This window comes from Palaemon carinicauda, chromosome 5 (assembly GCF_036898095.1).
Source record: "Palaemon carinicauda isolate YSFRI2023 chromosome 5, ASM3689809v2, whole genome shotgun sequence".
NCBI lineage: Eukaryota > Metazoa > Arthropoda > Malacostraca > Decapoda > Palaemonidae > Palaemon > Palaemon carinicauda.
Window position 1 is genome coordinate 165,939,781 of NC_090729.1, and position 20,267 is coordinate 165,960,047.

General features: G+C 34.7%; 1 protein-coding gene across 5 annotated transcripts in view; it reads left to right on the forward strand.

Annotated features, from left to right (window-relative positions):
• Nucleotides 1–1,425: 1,425 nt before the first annotated feature.
• Nucleotides 1,426–20,267, forward strand: part of LOC137641577 (transmembrane protein 53-B-like) — a 70,952-nt gene continuing 52,110 nt past the window's right edge. For 2 of the 5 annotated variants that reach the window (XM_068374276.1, XM_068374280.1), the window contains exons 1-2: nucleotides 1,426–1,538; nucleotides 17,626–17,990. In XM_068374276.1, the coding sequence (XP_068230377.1) occupies nucleotides 17,910–17,990 (81 nt within the window). In that variant the 5' untranslated portion in view covers nucleotides 1,426–1,538; nucleotides 17,626–17,909. Of the gene's footprint in view, nucleotides 1,718–16,104; nucleotides 16,192–17,625; nucleotides 17,991–20,267 lie in introns of those variants that run through there. The other 3 variants (XM_068374279.1, XM_068374277.1, XM_068374278.1) reach the window with 3 other exon arrangements.

Here is a 20,267-nt window from a genome sequence, read left to right on the forward strand (position 1 = left end):
AATTTTGCCCCAAAAAAATTATACAAAAAACTCCTCTATTATATCTAAACAGTTCCTCCTTGCAATCCCCGAGTCAAGTGTCATATTTTCTAAATAACCAAATGTCTTATACATCATCAACTTTTCTGATGTGTTCAATAGTGACATGTATAAATGATTTCAGTAGGTTCAATCATCTTATCCTTACACAATAGTATATCTACCCGTAATGTATATACAAAAGAACACATGCATAGGTATAGGTATAAGTATAAACACACACACACACAGACACACACACACACACACACATATATATATATATATATATATATATGAGTATTTGTTGACCTAACTATTTTATGAAAACAAAAAATGAAGCTGTATAGCTGAATTTTGGTGTAAGTGATAACATATGTCGGAATTATTAAAAGGTCTAGGCCTATGTGTGTTGAAATGAAGAATCACTGCTGAAAAAAGGTCTAGCCAAGTACAAAATTTAGAGGACAGTAGTTGTCAATGAAAAAGTAAGTCAAGTGTCATATTTTCTAAATAACCAAATGTCTTATACATCATCAACTTTTCTGATGTGTTCAATAGTGACATGTATAAATGATTTCAGTAGTTTCAATCATCTTATCCTTACACAATAGTATATCTACCCGTAATGTATATACAAAAGAACACATGCATAGGTATAGGTATAAGTATAAACACACACACACACACAGACACACATGTACACACTCACACACACACACATATATATATATATATATATATATATGAGTATTTGTTGACCTAACTATTTTATGAAAACAAAAAATGAAGCTGTATAGCTGAATTTTGGTGTAAGTGATAACATATGTCGGAATTATTAAAAGGTCTAGGCCTATGTGTGTTGAAATGAAGAATCACTGCTGAAAAAAGGTCTAGCCAAGTACAAAATTTAGAGGACAGTAGTTGTCAATGAAAAAGTAAGTTTTATAAATTTCGAAGACTTGAGAGAGAGGAAAAAAGCCAATGAAAGAACTGGAAGAAGAATTTCCGGAAGCCTTGAAAAAGAAATGGATAAGGGCCGTCAAAGTGGTACTAAAATAGCAAGGTGAGAGTACGTACAATATAGAATTGAATTGAATTGAATGAATCAAGCTAGGGAATTCCGCACCATGCTAAAGAACCTCTGTTATGGAAGTTTTCAGCACAGGGGTTTCATCCATAATTTAGTATAGCGAGTGAAGCACTGACATCCTTAAGCGGACAAGGCAATTTTTTTTTCCTATTTAAGTAGGTACCACCTGTCTGCGGAACACGCTTCGTGCTAGCAAGGGGTCGTTGCACGCGATGCTCAAAATAGTCTGGGATGCACAACAGGTAAAGATTGATCATTTTAACCACCTGACGAAATACGAGCTATTTTGGCTATATTTTGGCTACTGCATTTTTACCGTTGGCAACACTAGACGCATTGCAACAAAACAAGCTTTGAGCCTCTGGCGGCTTCAGTCGGAGCTCACCGTCCAAACGGTCCCGTGAGTGACTAGACGTCGTAACGATTGGTATGTTAATTTCTACCGGCAATGGAGCAAGCTGGGTGATAATGAAGCTAATCAGGCTAGGAATACTTATCATGTTGTAGAAATTTAGTGGCCAAACGAGCGTGGGAGTGTATGTGCGTATCTATTGAGTTTTATTAAACTGCACTAGTGCGAGAACGAAATAGACGTGGTGTGCTGAGGTAAGTGGGAAGTGCAGTATTATAGCTTCCTGTCCATCCCCGCCGAGATCAACACAGACTCCCCATATGCAATGTATCGAAAACGTTTCTTTCGTTTGGTTAAAATGGTTTGTATTTGCTTGCATTACAAAAATTGCAATAACCACGCCCATTTGGCTATGAGATTTGCTTTTGATGCCTTTTGAAACTGCACTGTCATGTGCTTGGATGCTCTCCACCGCCGCTAACCAATGACTTTAACCCGTGTCATGAAAATACAACTTATTTTCATGACAGCTGGGAACTGTTTCTTGCGTTAGTCTCATTTTGCATGCTGCTAAATTTTCTGAAAATTCTTTTGATTTTTAATGGTTAATGTTACATGGATATAAAAATAATTGCATGACTTGATTTTGGCTGTCTGCCTTCAGATGAAATTTCTCTCTAATTCCTATTTGATTAATTTAGTAATCTGTGATTAAATACAGTGATATTTAATTTTTGTTTTGATTAGAAGAGCATCACTATCCAAGTGCCAGCCTTTCGTTAAATATAAGTAAAGATCGATATGGTGGTATTGGAGTGGCAGTTTTGACACCTTAACATTGAATACTAGTTATAATATAGAACTGGCAGTTATTTCATAATCATTAATTGGTCTTATAATGTTATGTAAACGAATTTACTTGTAAATGTAATTATAGGATGTCCGTCAATCCAATGCAATTTATATAGGGACCTTATCTTAGAAGCAGTTCTATTTTTATGTGAATTTATATAGGCCTACAGAATGTAAGGTATCGAGGGAATTCTTAAAGAGACAGACCTCTTCTGCTTACGTAATAAAGTTCGCATGTGAATTATTGATATCACATCCGTATAATTTCATTCATCTTATCTCATGAAAATAGGCTGCCAAATCATGGGAACTATTTCTTACTCATTACATTTTTAATAAAAAAATTGATATTTCTTCCACCATCTTAGATTATACATATTGCTAATTTACTGTTTTAGTTTTATTCATTAGTTCCTGTTTGCTGTGGTAACTAGATTAGCATGCATTGCAACGTTTGGATATCGCCAATGAAAATATTAATAAGATTGTTTTTTTTTCTTTTTTAGTAGTACTGTACCAGTATCATTTCATATTATTATTATTATTATTATTATTATTATTATTATTGTTGTTGTTGTTGTTTTTGTTGTTGATTTTGTTATTATTGTTATTATTATTATTATTTTATTATTATTATTATTATTATCATTATTATTGTTGTTGTTGCTAATTAGTCAAGCTACAACCTTAGTTGGAGAATTAGGGTGCTTAAGCCTAAGGGCATCAACACAGGGAAAGTGGTCCATTACGGAAAGGAAATAGACAAATAAACAAGAACACTGTAAATGAGAAAGGAAAATTAATTAAAGTTATATTAAGATCAGTAACAGCGTAGAGAGAGATCAATCATATAGAAGCTATGAAACCAGACTTAAGTCAACCTATTCTGTAGAAAAAAACATTTGCAACACGTTTGAACTTCTGAATTTCCACCGATTCAAACGCCAGTTTTAGGAAGATACTATAATCTGGTGACAGCTGGAATAAAACTTCTAAAATACTGCTCAGTATTGAGCCTTGAGATTGAGCAGGCAAGACTGTTATCATCCAAAATTGATGTCACAGACTGTTTTTGTAGATTTTTTTTTACTATCAACTAAAATTACCCAAGCAGGACGTATATAAGTACAGTTTTGTAGGATTTATATTCAGAACCATAGCTGAGGTAATTCGTTATGCAAACGCTGTACTTCAGAAGGGTTGGAACACGTACGGTTCCTTCTCTAACTTCTAGAAGTTTTATAGTAGTATGTTGAAAGAATTGAAAGCGAATATGAAAATATTGATGAGTATTATACATTTGAATAAACTTTACTTATTGCATGTGTTATATCAATAATATCAAGAACTTTAATTATAATCATGTTTAAAATTAACATAAGCTGTTAGTATGCTATATGAAATTGGTCAGGTAGACCTTATTAAGGTATAATACTTATTGGAAACTCATGATTTTAGTACAAATTACGATTTCAATCTTACAAAATTCCTTTGCGAATTGGTATATAAGCCGGAATATTAATCAAAACAAGTTACATTGTTGGTCTATATAAACTTGAGTCTAATTATGAAGATTGTAAACACTGAATGAAAACCATTCGTGCAACTCACAAAGCATACCGAAATAGGAAACATGCTCACACGCAATAGTTCAAACGTTTACCTTGATAATAGTTCAGTTTTTTTCAATCTACTATATTAACGTGATTTGACAGTGTTATTCGCATTAAAGGCAAACCTTAGTAATTCATATTGATTTACGATAATAAATATTACCTTATAAATAGATAGTAGTATACTTAGGTATTTTTTATTTTGGAAAGTCAGAATGATTTATGATTTTTTCCCATATCATATCTCCTTTCTTGAGTGCAAATCTTATTGTTATCTTAAAAGTACTAAACGAGTACACACACACTCTCTCTCTCTCTCTCTCTCTCTCTCTCTCTCTCTCTCTCTATATATATATATATATATATACTCTATATATACACACTATATACATATTAATACACATATATATACATATATATACATATATATATATATATACATATATATACATATATATATATATATATATATATATGACTACGAACATATAAATATATTATCTACACATAGGTTGTGAAATGATTTTCCTAATCGGGTAGTTGAATCAGTAGAACTTCAAAAGTTCAAACTTGCACCAAATGTTTTTACGTTGAACAGGCTGTCATAAGTCTTTTAATAGTTTATATGTGAAGTATCTGTTTTAATGTTGTTAATATTTTTTAAATATTTTGTTTTGATTGTTCATTACTTCTTATACTTTTTATTTATTTCCTTATTTATTTTCCTCAGTGGGATATTTTTCCCTGTTGGAGCCCTAGGGCTTAGAGCATCTGGCTTTTCAAATTAGGGTAGTAGCTTAGCTAATAATAATAATAATAATAATGATAATAATAATAATAATAATAATAATAATTACACACACACACACACACATATATATATATATATATATACTGTATATATATATATATATATATATACTGTATGTATATATATATATATATATATCCTTTCACTCTGAGCGGTAAACACTCGAAAACTACAATCTCCCACAAATTGCCCAAAATGCCGTGTTGTAGCTAGGAAAGGGGGAGGGTTGGGAAGGGTTGAATCTGTGCGTGTGTGTGTGCGCTCGTGCACATCTATAAATATTTAGCCCTCCTTTTCGATGGGTTGCGTATATATATATATATATATATATATGTGTGTATGCGTGTGTGTGTGTATCAAAGAAGTAGAACACTTACTCATGCTAAAGTACATTATGGCAGTAGATAAGGGAAAAGATTGTGTGGTGATACGCTTCCGACCTTTGTGTCTGAAATTCCGTAATCTTATTCGCCGACACAGATCTAAGTGATAACGATTGTACCTTTAATAACAGGTTGAGCTTTGACAGTCTCTCCTGGAGAATAGATTATTATTATATTTTTTTTTTTACACTTGATAAGTTTAGGGGATACTTAACATGACACTTTTATTATTATTTTTGTTTTTATTTTTATTGTTTACCTTTTCATGTTAGTCTTTGTTTATTTTCATGTGGTTATACAAATACGAACGATATAAAAACTAAATTTTAACTAAAAAACTAAAAAAAACTGTGTATTCATATTCCGATTGTACAGGTATATCAACAAACTGTATTGAAGGATATAAAAACGTGCACTGGTATTTCGTAGAGTAATTTCTGCTTTGTTTGCTTGTTTATTTAGAGGCAGGAGATGGTTTTGTAAAAAAAAAAAAAAAAAAAAAAAAATAAATAAATAAATAAATAAAAAAAAAATAAAATAGAATAAAAAACACTAGGCTCTGTTCTTAATTAAGTTATATGCGTTAATCTGTGAATCCCTTAAATCCATTTTTACCCCGAGTTAGCAATCCACTTATCTCGGATTTCAAAAATAGTACCAGCGACGAAGTTTTACGTCCGACTGGTGTGGAGACAAAATACCTTTTAATTTGTTACTCTGTGTCTCTTATCGTCTTTTTTCGGTTAATAAATAGCTACTTGTGTGTTTCCTTACACATTAACGTGATAGTTATAATTTTTTGAACGCTGAATGCTAGTGCTTAAATTTCGAAGGCAATTTATTTTGATAGATTTCCCTCAATTCTTTTAACCGTAGGATATTCCTTCCCGAGTAAATGCACATTATTTTACATAGAGAAACATTTATATTAGCTTTCACTAAAATCGAAGATTTTTCGAAGGCTATGTATTCACCCCTGTCGTTTTTTTTTTTATTAATTTGTTAGCAACTTTACACAAACACTATTGTTCCGATTTTGACCAAACTTTGTAGCTACGTTGGGTATGACCCTAGGATGAATCTATAACATTTTGAATAAATTACATAAAAGTACAAGTACGCAGCAGTAGCTTTCTTTTAGAATGATAACAATGTTAAGTAAACGACAAATATTGTGTTAGTTTATTTTTTGTTTGTGAACAACATTACGCAAAAAATAATAATAAAGCAACTTCAACGGAACTTGGTGGACATGTGGTCTATGACCCAAGGACAAATCCATTGGATTCTGAAGAAAATACATCGAAGTACAAGTACGCAGTGGTGTTGAGAGCAAAATAAGTCTGCTTGGCCTGGCGAAGGCATGCTCTCTACCAAGTGCCCCTCTAGTTGCCCATCTTACCAGGTTGGGGACATTTAAATAGCATACTGTAAATTCAGTTAATGGAACTGACTTTGAATTTAAGGAGGGTAAAATAATGACGATTCATATATTTTTTTTTTATAAGTTATATCATATTCCATCAAAAACACTTAAAATCTTGTGGTTTTGTATGTTGCCATATCTGGCAGTGTCTAATCCACCCAATCTATGGACCTAGATAATTTACGTGCATAGGAATTTGAATATTAGTAATTTTTTTGTCATTATTATGAATATAATGTACATTCAGATACTTGTCATTCACTGTCGACTCTTGTTTAGCTTGAGGTATAAAAATATTTTGGGAAGTTCTTATTTTAGCGTGGTAGGCAGTGTTACAAGGTTTACGTTTTCCATGCCTATGTTTGAAAGTGGCTTTGTAAATATTTAAATATTTAGTTAATTTTCCATGTAACGTTGAAGAACAGTATTGGCGATGAGTTTACCTCTTGAAAACAGCCTACTCTTCCCCATTCCTTCCTCTCCTTTATGTGTACGTTGCAGCAATCTCTTTGCCCAGCTGTCGTTTTTTTTTTTTTTTTTTTTTTTTTTTTTTTTTTTGTTCTTATTCTGGTTGCTGTTGTTCTAGTTCCTGTTTTAATTGCTGTTGTTCTTGTTATTGATGTATTGTATCAACATCATATATTTTTCATTCTAGTCTTCGTACCAGTTTTTATTGTCCGTCATTATTTCATACATTTTCTCCTTTTACCAGCGTATGTTCTTTATTGTTTCACTTTTTGTGTCGACGTTGTTCATGACGTGTCTTTCATTCTGCAAGTTCCAGCTTTGAATTCGTGTGAAAGTCAAGCGAGGCGAGAAGTGTGTGTTGCGTGTTGTGTCGTCCACAGGGCAAAACTACTGCTCCATAACCTGTGACGTTTTGATCTTGTTTGAGGAAAGGAGATTACTCCGAAGCGGTGGCCGCTTGCCTGTCGTGTATTGTCGTGCATGTCTACCTGTAATGCTATGTATAGCATGTATAAACTATGTATAGCCATCGTACATCCTATAAAGCACATTGGGTTATACGCTGTGTGTGGGTTTCTTATATCCTGAATGGCATTATACGATATGCAAGTGTGCACACTCGTCAAAAATGACAGCTAAATATTTAAAAAGCTATGTACGCACACACACCCTCTCTCTCTCTCTCTCTCTCTCTCTCTCTCTCACTAGGGTATGACCACTTCCTTTCCCACTAACCCCGACATATGCTCTTTATCATAACGGAGAGATTACTGAAATGAGTATTTTGTGAATTGTCATAGTAGATGAGAAGAGCCTTGGTTCACTTAGCTTGATTCTCCATTTAAAATACACATACACACATACATGCATTTTATATGAATATATGTTTATTTTTTAATAATAAACCGTTGTTCCTAACAGAGGATCCTTAAAAACGCCCACTATTTTTTTTTAAGTGCTGCACGTGAATGAAACCCTTAAAAGAAACACATTTTGCATCCACGCACAAACTTCATTTGTCCTACTCTGGACTCCCTCCACCTCCCATCTTGCAAGCTTTCTTGATCTCGATGGGTATATAGTAATACCCTTCCCTAGGCCTTAATGACGCCGTTGGACTCACAATGCAAGACTGATAAAAGTGTTAACTGCAATCAAGTTTTTCGCACTTCTTTTGAGGCATGATGCATATCCTATATCGCCTCTTCGCTGCCGGTTTTTATACTTTTTATGTATATATACATACATAGAGAGAGAGAGAGAGAGAGAGAGAGAGAGAGAGAGAGAGAGAAGCCGCGCAATCTGTACCTTGAACGCATTACAACAATTTTTCCCCGATATGGATTTGCTTCGAGTTTTTGCGTGCACTTTTATAACACACGAATGGTGGTCGAGTATTTTGCGCGAATAACATTTCTGTGAAAAGGTCGCTTGTTGTGGCCCTAGTTCCTAATTTCGAAAGTTTTATCTTTTGTTCTTTCATGTAATATTTTTTCTCGCTCATTTTTCCCCTATTTTTCAAACTTTTCATCTAAATATTTTGTGCCATTTGTACTTCATACTTGTCAATGTTTTTATTTAATAACAATCCCTTTTGACAAATGCTGCATGTTTCATTTTAATCTTGAACTCGCTCTCGCAAAGTTTTTGCGATTGGCAAGTGAATTTACACACACAGTTTGCTGATTCTATTCATGTTGATAGTTCAGTTATTGTGCTGAATTAGAATTTAATGGAGTATTAGTGATGCGTCCACAATAAAGAGCTTCCGTTGATGGCTGGTCTGCTAAAGAGAGGCGCGGAGTTTTTGTTGAGTCTTAAAGTTGCCTGCAGAACAACAGTGCTTGCGATTTTGGTGGTGAAAGCCGTATTGGCTGGAACCAAGTTCAGGTGGGAAGGGGTCTAGTTAATCTCCTTGGAAAACTGCATTGTTCTCACTTTCACTAAATATTCACCAAATACTCTGGAAATATCACTGCGGTCCCTGATTACACCCACTTTTTTGCTTTCTCCGTAACTCCGTTCCGGCAGGATTCCTTCCATCTTACTGCCCAATCTCATTTGAGTTTGACTTTATAGTAAAATAGCGGGGTTTTATCAGTTGCAACTCCTCACTGAAAGGCCTCCTCGCCCCCAGCGCTAACCTACACGGTCCAAATTCCCTTGATCCAGTTCCAAAGGCATCTCTCTTTAAGATTTTAGTGTGACTGCATTACTTATGATGTGATTATTTGTTCCCCAGTTATAAAAGACCAACAAATTTTCAGTTATTTCTTTAAGTAATCGTCGTTTGGAGGCTAAACAATATTTTCTGGACCTTATTCGGTTGCTGTATGTTAATTACACTGTTTATTTATTCTACAGGTGATACGTTAAAACGACTGATAAAGAAAAGAGTAAAGCTAAAATAATTTTGAGTTCGAATATGAGTCCAAAATCATTTCGAATTCGAGAGTAAAAAGCCAAAATCATCATGGCCTTTTTAACAGAAACTGGAAGTGTAGTGATTAATGCACACCAATTTTAGGAGCTGGTTTAGCAAAACCTTGTAGAATTTATAATAGATATTCTACAATTATTTTTAGTCTTCTGAGAAAACTCGTTCCTTTCGTAAGAAGCTATTCCATGGTGTTAAATTACTTCAGAGTTTAATAACCGTAACGCTAGACTTTTATCTTTATTTATTTATTTTTTTTTTGATCGATGATTTTTTTTTTCTACGATCATCAATAATGTAAATAATAACACAATTTCTCCGAATAATAGTGGAGAGAAAAAATAGTTGTAATGGGGTAATTTATGAACCCACAAAATGTTAAAATAACAGATATATAAATTCAGCTAAAATTTGTCGCAGAACGGCCAATGACTCGAAAACTAGATTCCTATAAAAAGAAAATTTCACTTCCCTTTATCCTCTAGATACCCTTTTTTCCACATAAGTCAAATGATTAATTCTGCAAGAGTGCAAAAAATAAATTGCAAATTTTCAATCTATGTATCTCTTATCAGAGAGAGAGAGAGAGAGAGAGAGAGAGAGAGAGAGAGAGAGAGGCTGCTGCTGAAGGTATTGGATTCCTATTTGTATCATAATGATGATCTATAGTCTATACCATGACGTTAGTGCAGGGGGGAACGTAGACAGAGGTGTGTGTGTGTGTGTGTGTGTGTGTTTGAGGGGGGGGGATTATGGCTTTGCAGTACTGATGAGTAAAAGGGGAGAGCTGATAGAGCAAAGAGACATACCTACCACTTGACTACTGGTGGGTAACAAACAAGTACCTTGCTACTGAGGGAGGGTAGCATTCTGGTAGGAGATAATAGTCCTTGGGGGGTTAATAACGAATACCTCAGTGAAAAAAATTTCTCGTAATAGCTTTGACATTAAAGCTTGCGCCAGGCAATGACTAGCTGAATCAGCTTTCGATGTCGTAGGGCTGTATCATTTTTTCCGAGACAGCAGTATAGCTTTGCAATTGACAGTATCATGAAAGTTATTATATGATTCATTTACGACTCTCTCTCTCTCTCTCTCTCTCTCTCTCTCTCTCTCTATGTAGGAATGCCACTTTGCAATATTCTTGACTTGTTTTCTCTTTTTCACCTTCTCTTGGTAGGCCTATCAAAGTCAAGCCTCAAGGTTTAGCAGATACAGTAACCGTTATGAAGTCCGGTTTTGTCGGTCATTGACTTGGCAGTACTGTGGTGATAATCTCTCTCTCTCTCTCTCTCTCTCTCTCTCTCTCTCTCTGTGTGGTAGCGACAGCGTCAATAGTGCATATGTAATGCATAACGAAACACGTGACCCAGCCAGCATTATAGTGATTCACAAGTATAAGCAACGTGAGCCAAAAGCGGTCAGTGTATCATGGTAGGTAAATGTGTGCGTTCACATCCAGGTTTTTCTTATTTTAAGGGTTGCTTTTCTAGTCTTATACTGCAGGGGAATCCTACTCTTTACAGGACCTTTACGGTCATCGGTCATTTTATCGTATGCATTCCAAGGCATTCAGTATTTCACACCGCATATTGCTCAATTGTTATCAAGTCAACATTATCAAAGCACTTCGAAAACAAGAAAGTCTCCAGTTTCTTCTTGAAAGCCTTAATATATTAAGAATTTTGGATGTTTAATGGGAGCTTATTGTACAGTCTTGTGGCCTTATATTTGAAGGCTCTAGAAATTAACAATAGACACATATCTTGGTGTCAATGATTTACAACCATCTGCACGTATTTTCGTGTTAACACGATATGTTGGCTGCACAATGTGTAGCAATTCTCTTAAGAGATATTTTGGACGTCCGGTTCTGATAACTTGGTGGGGTAATGTATATTCTAAACTCAATTCTTGCTTTAATATGCAGCCAGTGTAAATCAATTAATATACGAGTGATCCTTTGGAAGACGTAACTTGTTTTTATACTTTCGTTTTACTCAAGATTTTCATCGTTCTCCCTCTTCATTTTCCACATTTTCTTCTTTAAATTTGCACGTCATCCTGATTATGTATATTTTTTTTTTCTTATACTGAGGTTTTGCAAGACTCGATGTACCAGCGAAATTTACTTGATTATGGGTTGTTGTTGCTGTGGATTTGAACTTTGGTATATAGAATAGTACTGGGAGTTGGAAATAATAACAGGCAAACAGATATGTATGCCCCAAGTTTATTTCGAACATTAAAGCTAACTTAAGTCATTTTGTGAAAATAAATTTGTCTAGAAAGAACCGATTTCCCGTTTCATACAGTGACACAGATAACTGAAAGTTAATATTTTCACCCTACTTAAAAAATTTAGTTGTCTGTATCGTCATGTGATTTATAATCATGTGCTAAGCAGATGTAGAAAAGTGGTATAAGTCTTTTCAGCTGTGTGCTCTTCCGTTAGTCTTAAAGGGGACTATCAAATTAGAACAAGTGGTAAAAATTAGCACGGGAACTCTCCCACTGTATACTTCATAGGTTTCCCCTTTTCCTCTCTGTTCACTCTCGGGTCTTAGTTGAGCTTACTAGGCCTGCATATTAAGCATATTAAGTGTGTATTAATCTAGCTAAGTTTCCTAGGCCTGTATATTAAATATATATTAACCTAGCTAAGTTTGCGAGGGCATTATATTAAACCAGTATTAACGTAGCTAGGTTCGTATATTAAATCTGTGTTAACTAGGGTAATATAATTTTTGTTCTAGACACTGGTTTACTACAGGCCATGGTCCAAATATACCTCGAGACGGCCTTGGTTATAAGCAGGCCTAACAACCCCCCCCCCCCATCCCCAAGAGTGGTAGCTTTGTAAAGGGAATGGGAGGCCTGTCGCCTGGTGTGGACCTCTGGAGGGAGTCGAGCAAACCTAGTCGGAAACTGGGTGGGGGGGGGGGGGGAGAGGGGGCACTATTAATATACAGTACTTATGGCTGATTTAAAAACCTGGCAAAATATTAATGTTGCTATGATTAAAAACCGAAGCGGAAAATGACTTAATGATGGCAAATCCCTATCTAGAAATAGAAACACCTGGTCTGATGACGTCATTGTTACAGCGCGGACAAATGCTGTGCCCACAAAGTCAGGAGATTTTTATCTACTTTTGCACAGGCCGTAGTTTAGGAGATATTTTTTTTTTTTTTTTTTTACCAATATTTAGTTTCGTAAATTTTTGTTGTTTTTTCGATTCAAAATGTGCCGTTTAACATAATTTAACGGATATTCTAACGGAATATTTTCCGCAAAAAATCATTCCGATTTTAGGGTAATGTGAATTTAACTAAATTCACACTTGTAGAATATGTGATTTTGAACTAAATTAAGATTAATAGGTTATATATATAATTTTTTTAATTTATACATACATATATATATATATATATATATATGTGTGTGTGTGTGTGTGTGTGTGTGTAATATATATATTTATATATATAAATATATATATATATATATATAGTGGGTGTGTTTATATGTGTTTGTTTGTGTGTGCGTGTGCGCATACAAACAACACATATGTATGTATGTAGGTATGTATATATATATATATATATATATACTGTATATATATATATATTTATTTATATGTGTGTATGTGTAATTAATGGAGAATGAGTAACAGAGACGGATCTTTCTCAGCTTAAGTCATCACACCTTTTGGTAAAGATAGAAGATAAGAGCAGGTACAGGAATACAAGAGGAACGACTGCCTAGTCGAGTATGAAGTAAGAGAGAGAGAGGGGAAAAAAGAAGGTCAGAAACAAAAAACAGAATAAGAACTTTAGGGAAAATAAAAAGTGGTTTTACAGAGAAACTTCTAGACATTGGAAAAACAGAGGAGAATATACTTGAGCTAATTGCCCTAAAAGCCCTTAAATTTTATTGTGAACTAAAATACAAAAGGCGAAATATAAACCTATTCCACATACTGTCCCCCTACTTTTTGGACCACCCTGTATACGTATGTGTGTGAGTGTATAAATAAATAAATATATACATACATATATATGTATACATATATATATATATATATATATAGAGAGAGAGAGAGAGAGAGAGAGAGAGAGAGAGAGAGAGAGAGTGTGTTTTTATATTATGTTCACGGTCAAAGGGTCGTTTTTTTTTGCCATGTAAAAACTTAATGAAAAACAGAATTGAAGTAAAAAAAAAACCCGGACTAATATTAAACCTCGAAACTACTTTTTATATTTATAGATTAAGATAAGCGCTCTTGCCAACCCTCACGTTCGCCAATTTAATGCCTCACGTGATTCCTCAACCAGGAACTACATGAACTTTTTTTTTCTACATTTTTTTGTGACGATCCATATTTAAGTAGGCTCCTTGGAGAGTTGTATAGTTTAATGGTGAAGACTTATTGTTTTTTTAAAATGTTACATTATATTTCATAATTTATATGAAATCGCTGTTAGTTCTTTCAAGAGAACACTGCTCAAAGAGAAGTAAAAATAAGACAGATGAGAATAGATTAATAGACAAGACATGATAATATCCTGTAGATGAGACGTAATAGCCCCCAAGAGTAAGAATTTTGTAAAGACAGAGCCAACGTAACCTCATACTTCGTAACTTCTCTCACGAGAGGTTTAGCTTGAAATAACATCATTAAACAACTTTTGGCTTCGTTTTGTTGTGACGTCATTGGGCCAATGCCATTGTCTCACTGTAGCTTTAATGTGGCGATATGATTTTGTTCTTTTGTAGAGCAGATAAGAAGATTCAATTTTTAAATGTGAAATCGACCATGGCGAAATAATTGTATTTTTTAGTTTTATCAAGAAAATCGTAACAATTTTCTGGAAATTTGTTTTCATCTGTTGTTATTTGGCTGAAAATGCCTAATGGTCACTTGCAAGGGATAAAAAAGAACGACAATTTTTTTTTTTTTTTATTCTGTGGTTATACGGGCCTTGGTTAAAGCAAAATGCCAAAGTTCTTTTTTGTAACTCTTTGAAACCCCTTTGGGTACTACAATCTAAAAGCTAAATGTAGGAAATTCTTCAACTTCTAAAACATTTGGTGAAAGACATGCTTGAGACAATACTAACATACTCTTATCAACCGTTATTTCAAATTGCAAGTGTATCAACGTCTGGAGTTGTTGACATGATACCATCTGTTCTTTTAATATAAAACTTAACTTACTATTGCTCATTACTGACTTCATTATAACAACGGGGTATTATTTCGTACAGCGGACATTAAAATATGTTTAGTTATTTTTCATTTGTCAATTACGGAAATTTTGTTTCTCGCATAAACTCCTAGTTTCTGGCATTTGTTTAGTAAGTGCGAAACATGAAGTTTCGCTTTGCCATATCAAGATGTGTCCACAGTTGTCTGTCTCTGCGTGAGCACACACACACACCATCACACTATGTGTGTATATATATATATATATATATATATGCAGTATATATATATATATATATATATAGATGTTATATATATATAGTGTATGTATGTGTGCTGTATGAGTGCTTGCACGCTTTCATTTGTGCAGTGGAGTGTAATCTGTGGAAACGCAGACATGAACACACCAGTGACACAGGATATCTCAAGCAGAGTGCTGTCATAAGCTGATTGATGTAGTAAGCGGTGATTACATTTCCTGTACACGTAATGTAAAGATAATATGTTCGATTATTGAGAGATTTCGTGCTATTTCTGAAAATTATATAATTGGTGACAACAAAGCTAATTAATCTAAAATGGTATGAGTAAGAATAAGAGTAGACGTCGAGATATGTTTCTTTCTTACTGTGAGAGCTTTTTTGACCTCGTGTCTCTTTTTGTAGGTCAAGGTCCAAGAATTTGTAATAAATTGTTAACCTTGAAAATTGCTTTCAAAGCGCCGCTTATCAGCGTGGTATGTCATCAGAAATATTATTGTAATTGGCTGAAAACGAATCATTATTCCTATTATAGATATTTATAGTTCTTATCTGATAATTTTCGTCTAATCTTTCGATAAACTAAAGATTTCACCCGATCTTTTGTCACCAATTTTTATTTGATAATTACATAGCAATCTAGCTGATTTGAAGTTACGATTTGGGCGTTTCACTTTAGATGTTGGCGAGCCACCTCGACAGAATTTAGCAATAATAATGCTGGGATCACACATTCACGTATCTTGCTCCCCTTTACTCCCGTAAACCGAAATTACCACTTTTTTTCGTTTAAACGTACGCATGGTCCCGTCAACGGCCGGTTTGACGTGAGTAGGTACGTCATTGTGGCGGTCGAACGTTGGGGCCAACCTGTCTTACCCAACTCAGTTACACATATAGTATGAGCTGGTTTTAGTTGTTAGAGTAGAAGAAAAATAATTTTAAAATTTCCCTTTTAAATAAATATTTGGTCTAAAACGACAAGCTGTAATGATTATTGTAAACAAATTTGGGTAATTTATTTTCTCTCGGACATTTCTTTGTTATAAATATAACTAAAACACAATCCTCTAAAACGTCATGCTAAACGGCATTGAATAAAGAATAAAACTCTCTCTCTGCCATCCATAACTCATCCATCCCCTCCCCCACCTCCTCTTCTCAATCCTCATTCACAGCACTTATTGCGTCTGGTTCAGTTTTCATCTGATGTCAGTAACGCTTGGTTCTCGCCTCTGCCCGGAGTCGACTGCAGTGACCATTTAAATATTTTGTAAGTTTTCACACGACTGATTAAGGTTTATTACATGTTTTGCAAAAGCATTTAAAATTAATGCCCACTTATGATTATATATTATATATATATATATATATATATATATATTAAAATACACAACTTTCCGTGTATTTATGATAAATAAAAGAACCCACAATGTATGGAAAATGAAGTATATTCAACTTTCGAAGGGACCATCTTCTGAAGAGGAAGAGAGATGGTCCCTTCGAAAGCTAAATAAATTTCATTTTTCATACATTGTTGGTTTTGTTTTATATATATATATATATATATATGCGCCACTGTAGCTAAGTCTCATACCTTAAAAACTTCCAGACTGTGAACCCAAGTTTAATTCAAGCTCAGTATTGATAGAATCCACTGAAACGCGACCTTACCAACCCTGTCAAGTCGTTATGGCATGGTGTACCCTGTTATCAAGTAATTGTCAAAATTCAGGTTACGAATCTCTGGGGCCAGTGTTTGATTCCAGCTATCAACCACAAGCTCATCCAACGGTAAATGGGTGACAAGATTCGCTGATATATATATATATATATATATATGGCGTTCCAACATAATAGTTGTGGTCTAACTTTATTACCATACCCTACCTCCTTTTCCTTGCAATACACCATTTTTTACAAGGCAATATAAGGAAGTACACTTGCGGTATCACGTAGCAAGAATTTTTTTTATACCTTTTTATCACCATGTTTTTATATGAACTTAACTGCCAAAGTTTCGATTAGGGGCAAGCAGACGTGGTTCCCTCAAGGAGAAACTAAAAGGTCGCCGTTCCTTGACATTATTCATTATTGCTACATACTATTTGAATTGGCGTATTCCATTTCATGTTGGAAAAAGAATGACATAAAAAATGAACCAAGAACAAGTGACAAAAAATAAACCAAAACACATTAAATCTTTTTAAAAAGGTCTTTTTTCGTCCCGTATTGATGTAATCTGACCATTTTATTAAGTCTGGGGATGTCTTTGCATGTGAATTTACGATCATGAATTGGCTAATCGAATTGGCTCTCAGCGAATTTGCATTTATCTCTCTCTCTCTCTCTCTCTCTCTCTCTCTCTCTCTCATCATATAAGTTTTGACTTGGAATCTGGTTTTCATCGTCACCGCTTTGAACTTTTCCAAACAGGCTGTCGGGTACTGTTTTTAAATATTTACTTAATATCTTTAAATATTTTCAGGGTATCTTATGTCGGATGTTAAGAGAGAGAGAGAGAGAGAGAGAGAGAGAGAGAGAGAGAGAGAGAGAGAGAGAGAGAGAGAGAGAGAGAGAGAGAGAGAGATTGCTGAAAAGAGTATATGGATGGAATATTACTATAGGCCTATTTACACTCTTGAGCGGAAAATGATATATCCTACAAAACTGTCCAGTTAATATGTAATAAAATTTTTCTTTGCAGATTCCCGACTCAATCTGACGATGACGCTTTACTAGAAGCAAGGATAACCAGCCCAACCTCCTGCCTGGCTACAGTGGCCACCAGACCCCCGAATTCGAAAACAAATTATACCTCTTCTACATAAATGTACGGGATATAGACCTGCTTACATCTGGAGCTGACTGAAACACTTAAGCAATAAACTTCCCTTCATCAGATCTACTGTGGTGGCGGTGGCTTCCTGTAGCCAAATATTCCTAAGCAGCGATTAATTTAACTTTGAGAAAGAAAATCCATCAATCGAGATGCTTTTTCAAGGACGGCTGTGTGCCCTGGTGGGGACAACGTCTCGGCTCTCAACCGTGGCACTCAGATCTGCCACTGAGGTAAGACTCTGCTTCAGAGTTTTCAGAACCTGGTTAACAAGAGGTTGTGGAATATCAGCGTTAAGGTTCTTGATTTTGGAAAGGAGTTTCCGATTGACTTTAGGCTGCATGAAAAGAAATAGATCAATTCATTATTGATAGTATTATTAATATTCGGATAAGGGAATTAAGAACTGTTACATTGTTTCCACTTTATTTTGTAGAGGTAATTAAAGGGTTATGAATAGTAGCCTACTCGTGTATTCATGCTGAGAAAAACTATGGTAGTTTAATTGGGGGCTGGGTAAATTGTTTTGCATTCCTAACCTTGGACTCCAGTGCTGGGATCATATGAATCAAGTTTATAAATTCAATCTGAATTTTGGATTAAGACATCTTGATCTCCATGCTTGTATAGGAGCCAGTGGCGAGAGGCTGACCGCTGGGGAGTCTTAATATGGAGCATGTTTCCCTTAGACTATCTGTTACACACACGCACAAAATATATATTATATGTATTGAATAGTATGACGATTCTTAAAATCAGATGATGATAGATTCATTGGTGCTGTGGCTCTTTAAAGTAAAAAAAAAAAAAATACTCACAACACTAGGGTTCTCGAAGGAAATGGAGGAATAGTAATCATTACCATTCGAGTTCTTCATCTGAATCAGCCAAAATACAACTTAGAATAAACAATGAAATTAATAGAGATGAATTAGTGTTATGGTTCTCCTTTTCGTTTAACATCTTCATTCCCAAAGTGAAAAGTATAATACAATACGCAATAAATATCACTGCTTTTCAAATCAAAGAAAATATGTTATAATGTAATTAACATTTAGATTCTCATAATGGAACAAGTACAGTACTCTATGTAAAACCATCATTAGATTACAAAGTATACATGTATCAAAGATAACTGATACCAAAAAACTTTATATCAAAGTCTGACACAATCGTTCAGTTAGTTCTTTATGCATGTTGCTTACGGTTTTTCATAATTTTGACCATCCTTTGCATTCTGATCTTCTTAGACTGTATCCAGGGAGGGGTAACTGATTACTTAAAAGGTAGTACCCCACTCCTGGAAAGATTCAGAGTATTTAGCAAATGGTTCACTCTAAATCTATATACAGTAGCTTTGGGAATATAGAGCGAGTCTCTTTGCAGGTGAAGAAATTCTCTTTATTGACTGTTTGAAAGACAGTGAATTAGGAAGCCACTGTAACCTATACCAATACAGGTATCTAATTATAGAAGACTGGCGATATAAGTCCAGAAGTCACTCTCCTGCATCCTCTAACAGACTAGGGAAGGGGGATGACCTAAATGCAGTAGCTAATCTGGTCCCAGCATAGTGAATGAAATCTAAAATCTTCAACTTGGTTGGGGAGCCTGAAGAATACCGTATATTTCACATCCACATGAAAGTTTGGATAAAATAAGTGCTTTATACAGTCTTAGGAGAGTCTGAAGATCTGCTCCCCAAGATAATATGAGCCAAAACTTTTAAAATATTTAAAATCTCAAAACCTTTAACCTTTAGCCTTACGAAATGCGAGACCCAAGTCAACTTTCTCAAGTGATAAAATACCCTTATTTTTTAACATAGGAGCCTTGCATTGACCACCTTTACCATGATTTTACATAAGCATGTCAATGAAATTGGTCAGTAGCTTACAGCTAACACTTTGTCCTTTCCAGTTTTTAAAAAAGTTAGAATAAGGGTCAGTTCCCAAACTGATGGGAAACTATGGTTTTGCCATATTCAGGTAATAATACTTGCAATAAAAAGTGTGAGAGGCAAACCAGAGAGAATTACGAGAGTCCTATCTCATAAAACCAGCCCACGCCAGGGATCTGAAGGACAATTTTTTGTACGAGATAATTCCATGTGCCATTATAGTAATATCGACAGTCCTTTAATCCAAAGTTTATCAAGTAATTAGCAGGACCACCACAGCTCCCACAATTGGTTTAAAATGAAAACTCTGATCCCAGCAATGATATCCGTTCCCAAAACTGCACAGTGAAAGGGGGAAGAGAAGTTAAAAAGCACGGTGGGAGACACTGATAAAATATGAAGGAGGTTGACTAATAATAAGTAATAAAAAAATTATGAAAGAAATTTCAAGTCACACTGAGGAAAGTATTCCCAGTTCGAGAGCCATCTTGCTCGTCACAAGCCATCAACATGGAAATGATAATCCATGTTGAAGCCTAATGACTACGTTGAGGCATTCTCTCGTTAAAAGTGAGGCAGGAAAAAAAATTGATTCCAAAATTTGAGAAGA